The 22,608-nt window shown below is 38.8% G+C and overlaps 1 protein-coding gene across 4 annotated transcripts in view; it reads left to right on the forward strand.

The window, feature by feature from the left end:
• The window catches only part of ZZZ3 (zinc finger ZZ-type containing 3), a 54,325-nt gene that overhangs the window by 5,736 nt on the left and 25,981 nt on the right, over positions 1-22,608 (forward strand). For all 4 annotated transcript variants that reach the window (XM_051796027.1, XM_051796028.1, XM_051796029.1 and 1 more), the window contains exons 2-3: positions 16,440-16,589; positions 18,274-19,845. In XM_051796027.1, the coding sequence (XP_051651987.1) occupies positions 18,326-19,845 (1,520 nt within the window). In that variant the 5' untranslated portion in view covers positions 16,440-16,589; positions 18,274-18,325. The remainder of the gene's footprint in view (positions 1-16,439; positions 16,590-18,273; positions 19,846-22,608) is intronic.

Raw genomic sequence — 22,608 nt, forward strand, 5'->3', positions numbered from 1 at the left:
CTTCTGTGATGTAACATTGAAGATAACTTTCATAGAATCTTCATTGTAGAATTAATACCTTTGACTTGCCTTTATGTGTTTTTAATGATCGAGTGGAAGTAAACTGAGCCAGAGTGAAAGTCTTCCAGAAGACTTTGTTAGAGAGAAGCAAAGGTCAAAAGATTAATTCTAAGGAGCCAGGGAATCAGGTGCATTCCAGGCTCTACAATAGAGCACATCAGGAAGTCAACTTCACCTTGTTTCTGTAAAATACAGATTGCAGTTATTACCCGAGACGTGTATTTTGAGGGATAATCATCACTTGTAAAGTCTTCCTGTTCCCGAAATGTTTGTTATACAAATATAATGTTATTTAAAAGCAGTTTGTGTTCCGTGTATTAGAAACAGATTTCAGTCTTTCGTGGCCATTGCTAAGTGATAGTCACAGTATGGAAAAACCTGATTAGAAACGTATCCTGTCTGTTACATGTGGTAGTTTTAAACAAAATTTCTCCTTTGAGGCTTTTTTTGGGGGTGATTTAAAAATATTTTATTAAATTGGAAGAGCTAAGCTTGACACAAATGAGTTGTTAAAGCTTTTTAGAGATAAAAGTGCTGGACAATTTGATGGAACTGTTTTGAACTAAAATCAGTTTAATTACTTACTCTGCACTTTTTCTGTTCCATATCAACTGCCTCCATCCCATGTGCCCTTATTCAAGTGTTTCTGGTTTTTGAGATTTGACAAAGCTGCCTTGGGCTTAATGGCAAGTGAGGGGTAGGCTTTGTGTCACCTGTGTGTGTGCTCTGGAATTAGGAAAAGGTTAAAGTGCTGTCACATTCCCAACCTTTAAGAAGAGTGCAGAGGATTCACATAAAACAGTGCTGTCACTCTACTGTAGCCTAATGGTAATTAGGCTTTTAGTACATTTTTCCATCTCCCCAATTATATGGATTGCACTTTACTTACACTTTCACCTCACAGGGTGTGATGGTTCTGTTTGTTGTAATTGCTGGGAAATTGGGACTAAACCACTGGGAAAACAAAGTGTTGGGAACTGAGCGGGCACCGGGTTTAGGTCCTGGTGCAGTGTTTGCTTCTGTAAATCTAAAAATCAATACAGGAGGAATGCAAACACTGCTCACTGTATTAGAGTGATGTCAGAAAAAGAATTTGTTCCTTTCCTCTAATAATTTTAAGTCTTCCAGGGATTTTCCTCCTGTGTATCCCTGCAGTACAGAGGCCTTTCTGTAGCACATTCTAAAGGGATCACGGTTTCTTATGCAGTCAGAGCACAAAGGCTGAAGTCTTAGGCAGAGACAGATGCACCTATTCCCTGAGCTCCAGGAGAAGAGCTCCAACTGAGATGCAATTGTCACCCAGAACTGCCTGGAAAAGGCTGGTTTAACCTGGACTTTGGAACAGGTCATGGAGAGTTGGCTGGGGCAGCGTCTGGGCGATGACTGACTGAGGACCTGGAGTGGGAATCTGATGGCAACAGATGCTGGGGTTTGGTTGCTTGTGGGTTTGTTTTTTTTTCTGTTTCTAATGTACAAGATTTCTTTGACAACTTTAAAATTTGTATTTTAATAATCATTCTAAAATTAGAATATATTGGTACATGTTTTCCACCCACTTCTTTTCATGTACTTGCACTTTCTGTGTCTCTAAAAGTCAGAGTACAACTAACAGCGAGTTTTACAGGTTAGGTAGACATGTTTATATTGCTTTTGTTAGTAAGCACTCTACTTGGGACTTGAAGAGATTTGACAGTGTTTCTGTGCCTTGCTGTGCTGCCAGCACTGTTCTTTGGGCATTTCCTCAGAAGCTGGACTTCAGGAAAACGGGACCTAACCAGATGTTCTCAGGTCTTCTCAGTCCTCAGTTGGCAACTTTTCTGGCTTTGTTTGGTTTGGGTTTATTTATTTATTTTTCTATTTTGTCCTGGAAAAATAGGCATAACGAGAAGCCACTACTGCTTATGGTCTGCTTTTGTTTGTTTGTTTTTTTAACCAATGTCCTATTTTTATCAGAATCTCGGTGTTTATTGCATCAGTTTTCTGGAAATTCTGCTATATCCAGTGCATTGTAAAAAAAATGAAGAAAGACTGAAAAAAATCATTATTGGCAGTATCATTGTAGAGGCTGCAGTAGGGCAGTTGCTTTTCACATATATATGGATAGTTTTAAATCCATCTGTGAGGAAGTGGTTTCTAACAGAACAAAGTGTAGTTACATCATTTCTCTTAAGTGAGGTCAGCTGAGAATTTTTCTGGATCATATAATTGGGAATCCAGTGCTCCTTTGTTAAGGGGATTCCTAAAATACTTCAGATGAGAAAGGTTCTTCACATATCAGTCATCTGACAACCAGTGCTGAAAAGGACAATGAGAAACATTTACTCTTTTATGATGTCCTAGAGCAGATAAAGCTCCCCCACACCTCTCCCACCCCAAAGCCAAGTCTGTCTTTTTCACATTTCTTTTCTTACTTTACAGTTCGTTTCAAGGCTTTTTAGATTCAAAGTCTTATCTCAGTGTGCTTCTTGACATGTTTTTTGAAGGTCTTAGTTGTTGTTGAACCAAAGAGAATTTTGCAAATGCTCAAGAATCCTCTGTGGTTCGTTCTCACAAATGCATTGCTTTGTGGGGTACAGTTTGCTGTCAGGACCGTTCACATTATACAAGTGTAAAGGAACAGATTTGTCTTTTGTTGTTTTTTTGTATGACTGCACCTCGGGAAAACCCCACACCAACCACATAGGTAATTAATTTCTTGTTAAAATTTCAGTTACTGGTGAATTCCAGTGACATCTCTGGTGATCTGAAAAGATCTCTGGTTAATTAAAGCCCAGCAGTGGTTTTACTGAGAATTCCCATATTGCATGAGGGGTTACTCTGTTCTTCAATCAGAATTCCGAATGTAGAGAGGGAATGTTTGGCCTCCCTTGCAGGTTATGGAGGTAAAGGCAAGCCAGTTACTGTCATTGTATCCAGTGTGACTCATGTCTCATTGATTTTCCACTTGAGAGGTGACTCTGGTGATCAGACCTTTGTGTCCTGCTGTTAGGGTATATCTCGTAATTGAATTTACTTGCAGTTAGATCAACTACCCTTCAAAAAAACTTGTTGTATGTCTGTATTTACTGGGCCCAAGAAATTCTCTGAAAGAAACCATCCCAAAAGGTCAGGAGGTTCTCTGTGAGAAACAGGAGAGCTCTGGAGAGGCTTTTCTGTGTCATATTCTTGGTACCATTTTCAGTTTTGATTCATGTGTCACTCCAGCTTTGTTACATGACTTGTACCAAATAATCATGTGGACGTTTCATCTCGTCCTGTCTGTTGTGTCAGCAGGCCTGACCTGCAGAAGTGGCATGAACTAGAATTAAGTTCTGTTTGCTTATCCTCCCCTAAATGTGTCCTCCCTGTGCATGGGCTGTGTTACGGCTTCGCTCCTTGGTTCGCTCCTGTGACTGCTTTGAAACAAAAGTTTGCTTTTCTAATACTTAGAAATTAGCTTCTGTTGAAGGCTGGACAACTGTTGCTTTTTGACCTTTACTGACTGTATTTTCCATAATGAGAAGATGTCAAAAAGAGCCCAAGGGTTCGAGTCAGTAACAAATAAGAACATAGAAAGTTCCTGTGTTTTTTTTTCCCCCTCGGGTGCCTTTTTTGTGCCTCAGGTTGTGGCAGTGAAGGCTTGCATCAGCTGGATTTCAGTTAACTTTTCACTAGGATTTTAGCAGCTTTATATTAAAGTGAACAGTAAACCAGAATGAAAATAAAATAAAACATGACACGGTGACCCCTGCTTTGCAGGAAGCAGACATGAAGAATGCTTCCCCCAGGGAGTTCACAACTTCACAATGATACAGGTTATAGCCGGGCAGTACAGAGAGAAACAGCACAGGGATTGAATTATTTCCTGTGCATCAGTTACAAAATATCTTTGTCCTCACCGTGGAAGTTTAGAGTTCCAAGTTAACCGGAGTAACTGTGCTGCTTAGGCTTACAAAGCACGGGGTAGAGCCTGAGAGGAAGGCTTCACGTTACAACTAACCTGATCCAAGGAATGTCTGTCACCAAACCCCAGAGTGGTGGCCCCTGCTTTCCACTGGCACCTGTGCTCATTTGACCATTACACTGAGCCTGTCTAGGAAGCTAAACTAGGAGAAAAATGCCTCTTTTGTAAGGATTTGTGTTTTCTCAATCAGCTCACTGTGAGATGGGATTGAATACCAAAGCAAATACATGGCAGTAATAAGGATGATGCTCCTGAGAGTTGCAGGGGAGTGGGATTGCCCCTTTTTGCAGATTAAATCACTTAAGGGTGAAATGAAACCTGGGAAGTCTTGTTGCAAAATTCAAGAGAGAAGGACTCACCAGCCTGTGAGTCCACCCTGTTGATGAGGAGTGAGAGGAGAGATGGATGTGGCTTTGTTTGCTAGAAAGGCATAAGGAAAGTGGTGCCTTGGACAAAACAATAAACGAAGGAAATGCTCCTTTGGGAAGTCTCTAAATGGATAGGAGTGAGCAGGGGTAGAGAAAAGACCTTTGCAGCAGTTGGGAGGCAAAATGCTGAGATCCTTATGAGAGTGACCCACTTGGGGTGGGAGTGAAAACCTTTCTAAATCAAACCAGCTGCTAAAAGAGGGTTCAGTCTCTAAAGAAGCTGTTTTGCCACCCTTGTAGCCTTTGCTGTCAGTGAATGTGTAACCTTGGACAAAGGCTCCTGCCCCCATCAACTCATTTTTAATTATGATTCTCTGAACTCACACATGGATTTACATTTTTATTTCCTCAGTGGCTGTTTAAATACACACACATTGTAGAGTCGCTCCTTTCTCACCACTAAGAGCCAATTAAAACCCAAAAAGTTTTAATGTTTTCCTCAGCTGAGCAAGGATAATCCAGTGTATGCACAGAGAACTCCAGAAAGGAAGCAGTGCCCACCTTAGGTGGCATGTGATTCAGGAGGGGCATTTTAACTGAGAATAGGCAGGTGTTTGAGATGTTAGAATACCAGTACTCTAAAAATTTCAAACTGTGTCTGTGGCAAACTCAGAAAGCTCCTGGTCACATTGGTTTTGGTCTTGTAAAAAATAAGCATTTGGAGGGTCTTAGGACCCTCATCAGGTGCTAAGATGATACAGATCTGATGGCTCTTCTATTTCACCACTGTCTTGAGTCAGAAGGATCTCACAAAATGGGTATTAAAATAGAAACAGAGACTCACTGTCAGAAATGTGAAGTAATACATAAGAACAGAATAACTTTATGCAAAAAAACCCCCCAAGCCTTACTTGAAATCAGCTGTTTCTTAGACATTTCTGTAAAACCACCAGCTCAGTTTTCATGAGGTGTCAAAAAAAATAGTGTGGAGTATTGTTAGAAAGAGGTCATGACATAAAATATTAACTATTCTGTGGTAAAAAATCTCTGACTTGCAGAGGCCATGCTTGGAAAATTATTACCCCACACTGATCTGTCTGCCAGAGTTGGGACAGGAAAGGGCAATAGGAATAATCAAAGTTTTGGAATGGCTTCTTTATGCAGAGCACCAAGGAGATAAACCAGATAAAATATCCATTAATTCTGGGAGTGTACAGCAAAGGTATGTCCTCAGATACTGTGAAACTAATTTTTAGAGGTATGGGGCTTTTATGTAGTCTTTTTTTTCCTCCTGTTATCTAGGAAGGAATGTGTTTAATTGCTTATTGCCCTCAGAGAGATAATGTATCACTGAGTTATGAGGGCTTTGTATGATACAGCAAAGGCTGCTTAGGAGATACATTCTTACTGTATTTATTTTTCTTCTTTAATGGCTGTAGCATTGTGCTGTGGGTAATACAGTTATTCACAGCTGAATAATTTCATTTTTTTTAACAGAAATTGTAGATGTTCTCCAAGATAATTGACAATCGGGGTTTTTTTTTTTCCTATAATGTTTTAAAAAAGGTTAAGCAGTTTCATGGTTGGCATGTAAACTACATTTGTCAAGTGAATCCTTACTTAATATTTGATGTCAGCCCTTCAGAGGTACTAAGTAAGGGACAGGCACAGCACTTGGTTTCATATAGTGCTGTTAGATTCCTTGGATTAGTTTGAAAAACCTGTGCCTTAGAAAGAGTCAGTAAGGCTTTTTTAGGACATCACTGGCAAACTGTAAGTGATCTATTATTAAAAAGAACCCTATATAGAGTCTTCTGCTTGATATCTTTATGACTGTAAATGTGCATATGACTGTCAGAGTGAATCAGTGTGATTTCTAACTTTGTAACTGCTTTCAGTGATTATTTTCAAATTCATACTCCAAAAATTTCAAACTGTAGCTGTGGCAAACTCAGAAAGCTCCGGGTCATGTTGCTTTTGGTCTTGTAAAAAATAAACATTTGGAGCAATCATATCTCTATAGCTGAATGCTTCAGAGGGATAAAACAGGAAAAGCATCAATTTTACCTTGTGTTTGTGTCAGTACCTAAGTCCCTGGTAAATAAGGTAACCATTTAGTCGAAGGTTTATTGAAATTCTTCACATGAGAAGTTTTTAAATATTTGATACTTTAAATATTTGATACCGTGTGTGAGCAATCCCGGTGTGCAACACAGAGACAAAGCCTGTGCCTGTGGAGAGCAGGAGCTGAACTACAAGTGCAGATTTGGTCCTGCTGGGCTGGGTTGGCCATTTAGGGAAGTGTCTGAACTCAGCAATCTGCTCAGGATGGGGATGGGAACAATCTCATCACACTCCCTGAGCCACCTTCTGGCAGCTTCCACCGTTCCCTGAATGCGGGATAAAATGAGCTGAAGGGAGACAGGAGCTCTTTTTTTCCCTTTGTTCTTGTGCTTTGAGAAATTCTCCAGTGGCTGAACCTGGAACTCGAATAGGCTTTTAATGTTCCTTCAGTTCTTTTACCTGATGGCACAGACTAAATGCGAGGAATGGGAAAATGAGCATCTCCTTTTTATTTGGGGCAATAAATACCATCAAGAATTTGAGATCCCATAGCCAGACATGTATTTTTATGTAAAAGGTTAAATGCTCTAATTGCTGTTCTATTAAAATGTGGTCCTAGTTTGCCCTGTATTATTGAATGAATAACTGATGATGTATAAAATCCATGGAATATTACTGTGGCCCTGAGTCCTGTTGTCTCGAGACAAAGGAGGAAAGTCAAATCTTTGTGAGAAATTACTTCAATTTCAGAAAATTCAAATGAGAAAAGGCAAGGTGATATTTAAAACCTTGAAGCCTTATGTGTTCTAATAGGGTAGATACAGCTGCAAACACACACCTGGGTTCCTAGTGCTGAGTGGATCTCTTTGAAGCACCTCTGATGGTGTAGTTGCAAAGGCATGATTTATGCATGCAGTAGCTTTCCATCATTGATAATACCGTGAATTTTTTTGTTTCTTCATCCCTGGAAAAATGGATGTAGGCAAAGTCAGAAAAACCGAAGTAGAAGGGGGAGCTCTGAGTAAAACACAGAATTTTTATTCTGCTAATTAAAGAAAAAGCAACCAGAACACCAAGTGAAAGCAGAATGGAGAAAGAGTTAAAGCTGAAATGCTGTGAGTTGCATTGGGTATCTAATCTTGTAGCCTTTCCTCTTTGCCAGGCTGTGGGTCTTTGCACCCACTTGTAGAAATGAAAATGTAGAATTCTCTTTTCCGAACACATCAGTAGGGTAGCACGAATGCTAAAAATTTATGGGAGCTCAGGGGAAGTTCATGGGAGAGAGATTCATTGAAGTTTAGTAAATAGATAGAAATCACATATGACTTAAGAGGACTCTGAGCTAAAAATAGTGGGAAGCTGTAAAGGTATTATATATAGCAGCTCTTGCCTAACCATCTGCTTCTCACTGCTCTTGGAGACACAGCACTGACTGCACAGACATTTGGCTTTACCCCGGGTGAGAAAAGAGGCTTGAAGTTAATAAAGTTCAACATAACTGATTTGCATTTAAATTTCCTGAGGAAGGAGTTTTGAAACGGAGCAGTCAATTAACGTGGGGAGGGAAGTTTGTTTGTGCTCAGGTGACAGATCTGCTCCTGTGCTCAGGCAATAACAGGCACATCCCTTCTGCTTTGTAGCTGTAGTGCAACATCTCAGTATCTGGAGCACAGAACATCTTGAGAAATGAATTCAGAATGAATTTTTCACTTGCTAGGCAGTCTTTCATTTTCTGCTTCAGCAGTGAGCAGGGGTTTGACAGTAAATTGTCTCACCTAACTGCAGGAAATCATAAACTGAGTGTTGCAAAACAAAACCCTGATGAACAATAGGAATCAAAGCAGAATACTTTGTTATTCCTTGTATCACAAAGTCGAATAAAAGAAGCAAAAAGAAAACCATCTAGAGGGTAAACTGTAGCTGTAATTCAGCATTGTGTTGACAGGTTAATGGTAGGCTTAGAGTAACAGTGTAAAGTCTCAGAAATACTTGGCAATGCCTTTTAAATCTTTAAAATATGTATATTTAGCAAGGTAATAAGATGCATGGAGAAGAAACAGCTGATGCGTAGTGGCACTATGTGAAAAGTTGTGTCTTCTGGCTTAACCTTTCAAGAGAATAAATTTGTGACTTTGAAAGAGTAAAACAGTGTGAATCAGACTGGTCTGAATTTTAACTGTGCTGAGGGCTGTAGGAACTGCAAAACCTACTAGCAGGCCTGCATCTAGATGAAAAATGAAAGTGGAGCAAACCAACCTAAAGGTTATTTGTCAGTGGTCTCAGGAAGAGCAAAGAGCTGTAGGAAAAGAACAAACAGCTGCCTGCATTTTTACAGGGCAGCAATGACATTTGGTGCCAAAGTGTTCAACTGAAAAAGATGTTCATATTGAGAAAGTGAGAGTAACCAAAAGGCTGAGATTTTAAATGTAAATGTAGGCCAGACAGAACTTCCTTTGTATTTCCAGTTAGTAATGTCAGCATAGGCCAGGCAGAGCACAGAAAACCTAGAAAATTAAATGCAGCATATTGTTTATCAGTGAATGCACTGGCCTACAAAGACCTTCTGAGCAAGCAAGAGAAGAAAGCAAAATGGCAGTCAAGCAAAACAAAATTGCACATGATGCAGTCATAGTTCTGTTTGGATTATATCTATTAGAATAAAAAAGTTAACCAGGCTACCACTGTGCTGTTAAATCAAGAAAATTGTAGTCATCTATCCTGTCTGAAAGTAGCTGGATGTAAATAGAAACACCTAGAAAAAGTAATGTACTGATTGAACTGGGGTTGCTCTTATAACAAAGTTTATGTATTTTCAAATGAAGGCCCCTATTACCAGCAGTTATACTGTAATTAAAGGAAAAGGTACATGGTAATGTTCATATTGCAGGTCTGGTTTCCTGTGCCCACAGACAGGACAGCAGTACAACAGAAGGGGGCTGCTCTCTGTTCTTTTAAGAGCTTTTAAAAAATGTAGTTCCTAATGCATGTAAAACCTTCAGTACTCACCAGTTGAAACTTCCAAGCCAAGTAGACTGGAATATGTATAACAGCCTTCTTACTCAGAGCACTTAAATACAGAGTGAACATCCAGGGAGAATGTCAGACTCCAGAGGGGTGTGAAACCTCTGCTTGACAAGCTCAGTGTCGGTTATGAAGCAGAATTTGGAATAAATTGTGAGACGTTTGTAAGTGCTGAGATCTGCAGTTTTGGGAGAAAATTTTTGTCTGCCTTCAAGTGCTCCTGAGGAGAGAGGGTCACTGTTGGTTAGGTGATGCTGACATGCAGCTCACAGAGCAGGAATGCGTTCGGAACCGCTTGAGAGACCATCTGCAGTTAGACCAAACAGCAGAGACAATGAAAATAAACAATATCCTGTATGGAAGGCTGGAACAAAAAGGAGGGATGGGTCCTTTTGCTGCAGGTCACTATTTTGAGAACTGCCACAGCGTTGAGGTACCAGCACAGGGGGATAGTAATGAAACATTTCAACAGCTGTAGCATCTCAGGCAGTTTCTTGTAGAAAAGAGATGTTTCCCTGCTGGCTGCACACCAGAGACGTGACTCGGTGTGATACAATTGTATTAATGTGTCAGAGTCAGTCTTAGTCCAGCCACAGGCGCTCATAGAAATGACTGCCAGTCAAAACCAGGCACCAGGCAAGTCCTTTACAGTTGGACACGATGATCTTCAGGGTCTTTTCCAACCTCCATGATTCGGGGATTTGATGGCAGCAGGCTACTGCTGTGTTTAAATTCAAGTTTAAAGCTGGCACTGTTTTATAAGCTGTTCCATGACTTTGTAGAGCCCCTTGCATGTGAGAGTACGTCTGGTTCTGTGGAGCCTGGTGCTGTAATGAAAGGCAGTGTCAGCTGGTGTGGCAAGGGATGCCTGGAATTTTGGGATGCCTGGAATTCTGGGAGCACGAAAATGCACTCGGTGAGGAGACCCAGCAGGACCAGAGCTTGGCTGGGACAAGCTGCATTGGTTTTCTTTGTAGATTTTGGGATAGTTCTGGGCTCCCTCTGTGCCCTCAGTCTGTCCAGATTGTGTTTTAAGCATTCAGAGCTATAATTCAGATCAACCCTTTAGGTATCCCTCTGTTTACTGTTGTCACTGAGTAGTATTTGAAGCCTTTGGCCAACATGGCAACCCCCCTAAATTTATCTGGAGTAAAACACCTCAGAACTGTCAAGATTTTGCAGCTCTCACAGAAGTTGAGTCCCCTTTTAAAGGGGGTTTTATCTTAGCAGTTACCTGCTATCCATGGTTTGCAAGCAGTGTGGTCAGGGCATGTATACATTGGAATTTGCCTCATGTGCTCCTTTTCCAAACTCTCTGCTGTGGGTCACTTTGTCATCATGACACACTTCTGAGTCTTCTGGAGCTGCTGCTGGAATTTTGCATATAAAAAGCTCTATTAATTGGTGCATTTCAAATGCGTGCCCTTGACTGAAAATCATCGGGGATAAAAATGTTCTATCCAGTGTTTCATACAATATGCACTTTGCAGTGTACTTCAGAGAGTGGCATTTTGTCATTTTTTTGCAGTCATTTGTTTGTAGTCATTGCTCCAATAGGAAATCAGAGTAGTGGTTTCCAGTGTAGTATTCTAGAAAAAGGACAAAACTGGCTTATCTTGGAGGTTTTAGGAAAAAGCAAAGGAGCACTGCTTTTCTCCATCATCTTCCTTTTCACCTGTAAACTGTTAGCAGGATTATTAAGTACTTGATGGCCCCTTACAATTGCAGCCTACCTATTGGAAAAAGCAATTTTTTTAATGCTAGATATTTTCTGTGTATCGCAATAATAACTTCTTTAGGAAGTAATATTTTTCCTATTTATATAAAACTATGTGCTGGCTGTGGTTAAGAGATTAAATAATATTGGAGTCTATTCTGCTAGGGGAACATTTTGATAAGTGGTTACTGTAATCAAGTTAGTGTAATTAATTTTATAATGAGCTTTTGAAGAACCTGTGTGATTTAATGTATCTCCAAGATGTTAGTCACACGTGTTGGTAATCCTGCAGAGGAGATGTTCTTTGGATAACAGGAAAGCTAATTAGCAATTGAATGGTTTCAGATGAAAAAGGCGTATTATAATTTAGAGTGGGCCTTTCACCTGGCATGATAAAGTGGAATGGGTAGGTGGGATGATAAGGATACAGAGGGATGGGCAATAAATGAGGTTAACTGGGACATGGAAGTTATTTCTTTCATAGTCTGATTTTAATTTTCTTGATAAGTTAATTGTATCAGACAACAGTGACTTCATTGACTATGTATTAGTAGTATTTATTGACTACATATGAGTCAATAAAGTTCAGCAAGGGTGTTTAGCTGTAGCCTTCTCTTACTTCAAGATAAATGCAATTTGTATTAAATAATGTTAAGGTAATTGATAATTTTTTTGCATTTTTTAAGTTAGTTAAGATGACACCTTTAAGATTAACACACTCTTTGGTGTGTTGAAGTGTGGAATGTTGTTTATTTTTAGCTGCTCTCCATACCTGTCCATTCACCTCTAGCATTCCCCTCAGCCTGCCCTCAGCTCAGCTCCACCAGCAGTTTTGTTCTCAGGCAAAGGCTTCTCCACCCATTCCAAATTCCAGTTTCTTACTCCAAAATACGGAGGTAGAAAAGCCTCTTGAAGAAATAGTCAGATGTGTCTTAAGCAGTAAGAGGGGTTTAAACTAATTTCCATATTTGTGCACAGAAATGACTAATTATTTTGACTGGGAATTCAGGGGAGAGACAGTAGGGTGGGAATATCAGTCTGAGACAGATGCTTCAGTGTATAATTTCAGCACAAAGTCTAATTTGGCCAAGATACAAGAAACTGAAAGCAGTTTAAGTGTTTTACACTTTAAGGAGAAGAAATTTCGTACAGTGGTTACTTTTCTGGAGTTCTTCTGCAGAGTCACACTTGTGTAATTCATATTTAGTGTTATAGGAAGTAATTTTGCAGTGTTATCCTGGAATGTTTGGCTGGAAGAGGGGTGATGCCTTTATTTTTTTCTTCCTCTTGAGAACAGGTTTGTCTACCCTGGTGAACCCATCTATTTTAAGGAAGAACAACCTCATATTGAACTATCCATTTTGGTTCCTAGCCAGTTTTAATTTTGAGTAAAACATCTCCCTTGTTAGTTTGCTAGCTTTTAAAAACCTGTTGAAAAGTTCTTCCTACTATTCTACTTCTTTTTTTTTCTTTTTCTTTATTTTATCTTGCTATCCTTTAATATACAATATAATTAGTCCCATTCTGTGTTTTGACCATATGCAATATAACTTTCCTGTGTCTGAGGCAGCTGAAATCTCAGAGTAATTCCAGTACCATTTATTTATTTTTATCGCATTTAACCTTTCATTATAGCTTTAAGCTGCTTATTGTTATATGTTATTTCAGATAAGATCTTCACGATGTCTTTTGGTGGAGTTTATTTCTGTCATTTGAAAGTGTTGCTTATTTTGATGTGATGTAGAATCAGAAAAGTACAGTGCTGGTTCCAGAAAACTGGTTCCTTGCTAATGTAGTTCTGCAAAGCTCAGGATGTGTGGGAAGAGATGCTGGCGTGCTCTAGATGTGATAGACTGCTGAATAGAATTTGTTAAATGAAATTCATCCCTAATTTAGTAGTACTGCTTTGTTAGGAAGTGGTATACATTCTGTATGGAGATAATCCCAAATCCTGATAATCCCGTGGCTGGGCAGATTCTCTTCTTTTCAGAGGTTTTTGGTTTTTTTGGTTTTTTTTGTCTTGGGCAAAAAAAATTCTCTTTTTTAAGTAACATGCCACTGCTCTGCAGAGAATTTAGGAACTGCTGTTTTATACCACAGAGATCCACCACTTTTATTTATTAGTTTTAAGTCATTTATGAATATTTGCTTTTGAGATACACAGTAAAGTGGTGCCAGGCATGCTTAAAATGGACAAATTGGTTTTTTCTTTAGTGGAATAACGGGGTCTGGAGTGTATTCCTGATGAGAAGGTAATGGTGATCAGGGTGTCTCTAGGCAAACACAAAAGCTCGTTCAGGGTACTTTTGGTGTAATTATCTGTGGAAAATGCAAAACCAGAAGGGGCAGGAACGTGGTGTCTTACCTAAAGTCACAGATATTTTAATACAGTTATATTAAGTCTAGAAAATCATTAGGTCAATGAAACAGGGTTTCAGAATTAAATATTTTGGGATGAGATACAGGATAATTAAGTGTACATTGTCTCAAACTAGGTAAATTATGCACGGTCTTACACCCTCAAATCCCACATTATTGTAATTGGTACAGATGTATGTCAACTTGTTTTCTTTCCCAGAAAATGTTCTGGGGTTTGGTATTAGAAAGTTCTGAAGTGTTACAAGTTGAAAAAGGTAATGGAAAATCTGTCATGGATTTTATTCTTTTTAAAAAAGAATAAAATGCATTTTAGAAAAGGAATATACATTAAAGCCTCCCAAGTTCTGACGACAGAAATGAGTGTGATCAAAAGTCTTTTGACTGAAGCCCCACCCCCGGTACACAATTTCTTTATTTGTTTGTTTAATGTTGTATGTAATGTTCATTTATCCATCGTAAGTTCTATGTATATAAAAAGCTCCACCACAGTTCTAGTAGAGGTTTTTGTTGCTTTGCTGCTTTCAGGTCTTGTTTACACCCAGCATGTTCATTTATTGACCATTTCTCTTCATTGTTTCTTTTCTAGCTCAGGGCCACGTTGAACGTACTTTTAACTGTACCCATGTTTCTTCATTCCTTTAAACAATTGGGCTCATACTTCATTCCCAGACAGACAGGATTCATTTTTAGTGGAACCAGAATATGTTGTTTCTGAGCTGATTCTCGTCTTCAAACTTGGAGTCTTTATCACATTATTCCATGTTCTTCATTAAATGTTGATGTGGCTCCCTGAAGAAGGGCTTAGATCTAAAAGCATCTTTAGTTCCCCTTGCACTCCTTATTCCAGCTTCTAAAATGAGTGGTGTCCAAAACATTTAATTACTCTTCCACTGGATTTCTCTGCCATGGAAGATGTGGTTGTTCTATGTGAAAACAAAGTCATTGTAATTGGTTGTGCAATGTCAAGGAATAATAGTTAATTTTCAAGACAGTTTTTCCAGGGAAACTTTTGGGAAAAATTATTTAATTGTTCACTTGATAAGCCCTCGTGAATGTTGTTTTCTAGGTCTTGAGCTGTAATTAAAGTGCAATCATTTCAGTGTGTCCTGCTTAAAGTTTCCAGTTTTTAAAAATAATTATTCCCTCCCCTCAAACTGCTCTGAACAAAAAATCCTGCTTGGGCAGAAGTTCTTTCCCCTGCCTTGGTTTCTCCTCTTGTGATGTTTACACAATCTTTTTGCTGTGTCTAAAATGCTTTTGCTCTCCCCAAAGGCAAACAGGCCCAGCAGGGGTTGTGTCGTTCCTGCTGTGAGTAAAATAAGGTTGATTTGGGGGAAGAACATCAGGAGAGATGAGTTGTACAGATCTGGCAAAAGACTGACATTACTATTGCAGCCATTCCTGAAACAACTGATGAGAATGTCCTTTACTTAGGGACTGGTAAAGTAATTAAAAATTCTGAGATTAGATCTCCTTCTGATTGACCCACTGTTATATTTTGTTTAAAGATTTTTTTTCTGTATTTTTTTATTTTTAACAAAGTTGCTGAGCTTTGGTGTTTTTGTTGAGGTGTGTTGTTTGTTCCTTACTTTTGATATCTCCTATGTATCTTTCCAGTCAGTTAAAGAAAGGGATCTTTAGGAAAGGCAATAATATGGGTTTTAAGTAACTTGCATTTTCAAGTGGTTTTCCTTGCCTTCTTCTTTTGCAATTCTTTATTTCTCTTATTATCATGGTAGTTCTCTGCTGCATGTTAAATTAAGAAATCCCACTGAATAATTGAAACCTGATTTGATTTAATTATCTACATAATGGAATTTATGATACTTGATGTAACATCACTGTGGAAACATCTTGTGTTATTGAATTTCACTACAACTAGACATAATTAATCTCTTCTCTTATTTAGTTTATATTTTGAGTTGGCAACTTAATAGTGAATTCATTTTCTGCTCTTACCACTCTGAAATCATAACTAGGATGAGAGTAAAGACAGTTTCCAGTAATCTAAATATAAAAACTGTGTAGAACGAAAAATGTGGAGAAACCTGCCAGCTTGTGTTTCACATCGTGAAGTGTTTGAATTGTCAAGATGAAAATCAGCTCTTTTTTATGAAGTCAACAGAACATGAAGAAAGCTTCAGTAGCCACAATTCTTTAGTGATTTATGGTGCCTCCAGAGCAGTAGGTGTTCTGTTAGATGGAATTGCTGGGATGTTTTTTCAAGTCATAACCGTTGGGCATTGGCAATGATGCCCAAACTGGTGACAGCAGAAGGCATTGTCTGACTTTGTGATCTGCAGATTTATCTCTGTCTTTCAATATCTGAGTTCTTTCATGTTCACTATAAACAGGGTATACATATTGTTTATACATATTGTTTTCCTTGGGTGTGAACTCTAGAGAGCATTTCAGTCCTGTTGTGGAGGAGAAGGTTGTTCAGGGATTTGGAGCCTATATACGTTCAGAGTTCTGCTCAGTTAATTAAAATTAAAGAGCAGAAATAATTGTTTTTCACTGTGTATATAATTATAAAATACATTTGACAATGCATTTCATAACTCATTAGTTGTAATACCTTTCACTGCTTGTTTTCTTGTGTCTCTTCAAATATCTTCTGAGGTTTGAACACATGACTGTTCATTTCTTACACATTTAGTGTGTGATACAGAGAATCACTTAGAAACTACCAAGAAAGATGTTTTACATTTGAAACCTAAATTAGTATTTCCCATTCTTTATAGCATACTGTTCTTTCCTTAGGTAGGACGCTTCTAAAATTGATAATTTCTTCTTAAAAAAGCTTTTACTGTTTACGTGCCCTGTTGCATTTTTCATTTGCAATGATTTAAGTGTTTTATTGATATCTTTATCTCTTTCTCAACAGTTTTCAAAGTCTTGTTAATGTGATGGCATAAACTAGTAAAGCACTTGGATCACACCATGGATTTCAACAATGGTGATTGATATTATTTCAGTGGCACAGAGTCTGCTGTATGAAATGCCAGAAGTTTATATTTCTTCTAGCTTTGCAATGGTAAGTTTTTTACACTTGTACTAAGTCAACAATAACTTTTTATCTTGTCATGTAAGGTCTGTTTCTTTAGAAAGTCACATACCAACAAGTCAGTAAAGATTTATTCTTACACATGGTTTCTAATGTCTGTTGAGTGCAGGGGTAATTACTGACCAGAGCATGCATTTGAATTTGGTTTAGTTTATTTTATTGGTATTGATTTGAGGTGTATTGGTTAAGAGTGTGCTGGTCTTGTGCTGTTCTCTCCTTTCTGTGCCAGGACCATATGACACTTAAATAGTAGATTGGTGAGAATTTATGTTCCTTTTTTACCTTCTTTGCTGAACATGAAAAACACCTCTTGAAACAATTTTCTCCCTTTGTCGTTTTCAGCCTTTCTAAGTAACGTGGGAAAGGTTTGATTCCATATTTAAAATTTTAAGTCTTCACATCACGTGTCGGTTGAACAGGTCTGTATAACCTGGGATTTGGTAGATGAAGAAGGGAAGGCCATTATGCACAAATGTGAATCTGTTCATTAGCATGGCTGTTGTGACAGGTCTGTGGTGATGTGCAGTTTGACACATTGAATTTTTAAAGACTAAATGAATAGAAGGGTAAGACTGAACTGATCTCTCTTAAAAATGTTATTTTGAGGTTGTCGAGTACTCTCACATTTCACCCTGAAATGTGAAATACAGACACCCTCTAATGGAATGTTTGAAACTCACCTTTGAGTTTGAATTTACTTAAATCTGATATCGGTGATGATTCATCTCATGGGAAGTTTAAAAGGGGAGGAGACTTGGGAAACCACCTGGTCCCTCATAGGAGATTGCTGAGAGAGCCAGGCTTTTTGGTGTAAGCAATGCAAAAATACACCTGAGGATAAGAAAAAATATTTTCATTATAAAGACAAACACTGGCACAAATTGCTTGGAGAAATTGTGGAATATCTGTGCTTTTTCACGACCCAGCTGGTGGACAGTGTCCCTTGTAACTACATCTGAATTCAGTCCTGATGTTCATTTGGACAGGAGGTTGGACAGGGTTGCCTCCCAGAGTCCTTTCCAAGTGGAATGATTGTATGATTCTGATTCAGAAATGTTGTTTTATTTCATTTTCACTCTTAATGACTGTAAGTATTTTTTTTACTGGTATGTGCTCTATTTTTCTAATTCCCTGTTAAATTAGAATTGCAGTTCTCATTAATAAGCGATTGGGTTTTGCTTTAAGCAACAAATGAGCAAGCAAATGTGATTTTAATGGTTTACTTCTCAGTGTGTGAAGCCATGTAGCTGGAAACAGTGGGATATTAAGAATGCAATCTCATACCCCTTACTTGAACAGACAATAATACCAGTACATTATAACATAGGTACAATACATAAAACCAGTATATTTTAGTAACTAGAACCCAAGTGGAACATTCCAGCCTTGCATAAGGCATAAATATGAACAACATTCCCACACAAGTACCAAAGCCAGAACAACCACAAATACCAAGTCAGCTACATTGTAGCTGAGATGGAAAACTTTTTACTGACCTAAAGAAACAGCACAGGAAGAAGTGGTGTGAGTATGTTGCATGGGCTTGCTCAGTTTTACACTGGTACATTTGTGCCAAAATATTCTTTAGATTTGCCGTGTCCAGAGGTGATTTTTAAGTATTTTTTCTGACTATTTTATTTCCATTTTGTTGAAGGTTTCCCCATGAGTGGATCAGGATGAACATACTTTAGGGGACTCGCCATAGTATGGCTGCTTCTCGATCTACTCGTGTGACAAGATCTACAGTGGGTTTAAATGGTTTGGATGAAAACTTTTGTGGCAGAACATTAAGGAACCGGAGTATCGCTCACCCAGAGGAGGTTTCACCCCATCCTCAGATCCGATCCAGGTCACCAAAGAAGAGGCCAGAGTCTGTGCAAACTCAGAAGGGCAGCAACGGGGGGAGAACTACTGATCTGAAACAGCAGAGCGCTCGGGAATCGTGGGTGAGCCCCAGGAAGAGAGGGCTGTCTGCTTCGGAGAAGGATAATGTTGACAAACAGACTGTGGAAAACAGCGATAAAAAGCCAGCAGAGCCTGTCTCACCGGTCCTGAAGAGAATTAAGCGCTGCCTGCGCTCCGAGGCACCCAACAGCTCCGAGGAAGACTTACCTCCCAAAGCAGAGAAGGAGTCATTGGAGCACAAGAGCTTGGTGTCGGACAATGACGCGGCCCCCGCGGGGACTAAGCGAGCTTGCCGGTGTCTTCTACTGGATGATTGTGAGAAAAGGGAAGTTAAAAAGGTGAATGTCTGTGCAGAAGGGTTTAATAACTCTGCAGTCGTCGAAGAGGTTGCAGGTTATCAGACTGTCAATGGAGTTGGTGAGAGAGACTCCAATTCTCTGAACTGTGATGACTGTCAGCTTGACGGGAGCGCGAAGCAGAACAGTGCTGGTTCCCGCCCGCCCAAGGACAAAACAGTAGCAGAAAATGGAAACTCATTTGCCCCTTCTTCGTTGTTGCTCAACAACAGCAAAGAGGACAGCGTTGTAGACCATTATGTGCCTTGCACAAACTCCCAAGAACAGGTAAAGTTAGAGGACCACAAAATAATCAATGACTGCTCGCCTGAGGAGCGTGGTAGTCAGGCATACGAGCCAGCTCCAGGGTCCTTTTCTGAACTCCAGCCATCTTTGTTAAGGGATTCGGAGGAGGAGGTGGATGTTGTAGGAGATAGTAGTGCCTCTAAGGAACAGTGTGCTGAAAACACCAATAGCAACCCCAGTGCTCAGCATGACAGTGCATCAATCTCAGGGGAACCTGAACCACATCCTTCAGTGCTGAACTGTGTCCCAGCCCCGGTGACGTCGATGTTGGAACTCCAAGAACACAGATACACGCTGAGAACTTCCCCACGAAGGGCTGCCCCTGCCAGAAGCAGCCCCACTAAAAATAACTCCCCCTGTAGAGAAAACGGACAGGTCGAGGAGAATAATCTTAGTCCTACTGAAAAGAGTGTCCCTGTAGCTATTAATAATAATAATAATATCAATGGATCTCCCAAAAAGTCTGAAGAAATTAAACAGAATGAAAAAGAGAGGAATTGTAATACGGGGGATCATGGGAGTGATGGACTAAGAAAGCCACTTTCTGAGACTAGGCTTGTTGCTGGATATGTTCCATCTGCCAAAGAGAGTGCCAACATCCACACTGCAGAGGAGGATGAGGAAGAGCCTGATGTGTATTACTTTGAATCAGATCATGTGGCATTGAAACACAACAAAGAGTATGTGTAACTATGGTAACCATGAATTCTGCTTTTGTTTCTTACCAAAAATATATATATAAATCATTAAGTATTTAAAGTCCTTCCACAAAAATTTCAGTGCTTTATAATTTTCGTGCTCTTCAGTCTTCATTTTTCTTCCTTGTTTCTACCTCAAACGAAATTAAACTCTATTTAATATGCAGTATGGTACAGCAATGTGGTTTATACATTTCTAGCAATAGGAATTCTTAAGCCAGAACTTGGTTTTTTTGGGGGGAGGTTTTTGTTTTGTTTAAAAATGCATCTGTTATCTCTTTTCTCTTAAAAACTAGCTGGAAAGATAAAACCAAAGGTATAATAACTTTTAATTAGATTTCAGTGATTTATCAGCAATATTTATGCAATAGGCACTGCAGATACAGCTTATGCAATTAGCATTCTGCTGTACATAGAATTTAACGTTGGAGACTTTCTTAAGAGTGTCATGAGAAAGAGTCATCATTACTATGTTAAGGAAGATTAATTGATCAAATGCAGCAATTCCAGAACTTTATCCAGAGTAAATTATGTCTACATTGCTACTTATATTCGTTAAATGTAAATATAGATGTGTTCAAATTATTATTATATAATGCAGATGATCTTCAGTTTGCTTCGTGTGAAGAGTTGAGCCACTGGTGGTAGTTTCTGTAAATGATCCCAGCACATTTCCTGTGGATATGAGGCACAAGGCACAGATGATTGTTTAATCCAGCATGACTGGGTTTTTGATATTAGAGTTACATTATTTTTATAATGAAATCTTGTTCGGTCTTGGATCTGAATAAATCATTTTAATCAGAAAATTTGGAATTTGAGCATGGTTTAGACAAACTAGGATTTCAAAATAACGACCAAATATCTGCAGCTTCAGCCATCAGTCCAAAGTGGACACTTTCCCTGGTAGATAGAAAACAGATTATTGTTCTCTAAATTGTAAATGGGAAAAATGGACTGTTGTCTTTTGACTTCTTTGGATGCTTTAATGTCTGTGTGTAATATGACTGTCTCTGATGTTAGCACACAGATCCAGGAGCAACGGGGGATTTTTTGAATTTATTAGGAAAAAAATTGCAGAGGTCACATCAGGCAGTTTTAGCAGAATGAGGCAGATGCAGAGAATTCCAGGTTTCCATGCTGTTAATGTAGGTTTAGCTCAAGGCAAAGGCTCTTCCCTTTGCCTGGGGTGTTTCTGACTGAGCAGAGTATTGCTGCTGTTCTGTTCATCAGAGCTTCAGGTGCTGCACAGCTTTGCTCCTCCTGGCCTTCATCAGTTTGGGGTTACAATGGTTGATTTTTTCCTCTGCTTTATATCTCTCTTCTCTCTTAAAAGCCAACTCAGAGAGACATTAGCATCTTGTCTAGCTCCAAGAAGGCTTTGAATGTTGCCACAGAAGAAAAAAAAAAAATCTATATTCCTGTGTGTCATAGAAGCAATTTGATATAGCTGCAAACTTACATTATTCCTTGTTACATTACATGGCTTGATGACATGCATATTCATACAGCTGTTTGCACTCTCCAAGAAATTATTGTGACTTGATAAAATAAGAATATCCCAAAACCTTCAAGAGCTGTTGATAAGACTTGCTACAAGGAGAACAACTAAGTGTATATTGTAGTATTTCTGTATGAGTTTTGTTGCTTTTTGAATCCTGACGTGTTTGAACAACATTCATGCATTAATATTTCTGGGAAAACTGGATTATATAATGGGAAAAATAATCATCACAGATTACAGAATATTATTATTCAGAGAGAAGGCTGAAATGATGGATGTTCCCACAACCTCTCTATTAAAATAGATCTCTCCTACAAAGACAGATATGAGATCTCTAAACAGAAATTTTACCACAACACAGACATTCTTGTAGATAATAACAGACTGATCTGGGGGGTTGTGTAGTTGTAAAGTATTGCTAATGTTAATTTTTCTGTTGCTACACACATAATTGGAATTTTTGTGTATTGTAATTCCTCTCAGAAAAATATGGTTTGGTGCATATTTGAGAATTTTGCTTCTGTGTTCTGGCTCAGAACCGTTTGCATTTTCTCTTGAGATGCTTTCATCAAGACTGAACTTGTAGATTTAAATCTTCTTACACTGCTGAATTTTATATGCTGTGCTCAGTATTTTGCATATGTCTTTCCTCAGGAGTTTCTCATATCTCTTTGCTGTATCTTTTTATAGTGTAATTCTTTCTCATTCTGCAGTAGCTTACTTTAATTTTCCATCTTGTTCACTGTTTTATTCTCAGTACTTTTTCCCCTTTGCCCAATGTTTCATTTAGTGCCTTTTTTTCTTTCTTTTTTTTTTTTTTTCCTTCTTCCTCTCTACTTGCTTTGGAGATTTGCAATGCTTGGCAGCTATTAGGTTGCACAAGGGGAGAAATCTCAAAATCTCAATTTGACTTTTAGCTCTGGGTTCTAGATGAAAATGTAATTGAGGAATTGAGTTTTCACCTCCATATAATGTGTTATACAGTGCATTTCTGAGATTCTGTGAAGTGCAGTTGGCCTTACAGGAACCACTTAGATCTGTGGGTGAGATCAATAAAACACAAGAATTAGATACAAGCAGTTGGCTACAGGCATTTAATTGCAGGAGTTAAGACCTTGTGTTTGCTCAGTAGATGGGTATTTTCATGTCTCTTTATTACTTGATAGTATTTAAAATCATAATAGCTGCACTGGCATTTAAAATGAAGACAGATTAAATGGAAGATTTTAATACACCTCTGA

The sequence above is a fragment of the Manacus candei genome, unplaced genomic scaffold (assembly GCF_025592945.1).
Source record: "Manacus candei isolate 608988 ecotype Guabito, Panama unplaced genomic scaffold, ASM2559294v1 h1tg000044l, whole genome shotgun sequence".
NCBI classification, from domain to species: Eukaryota; Metazoa; Chordata; class Aves; order Passeriformes; family Pipridae; genus Manacus; species Manacus candei.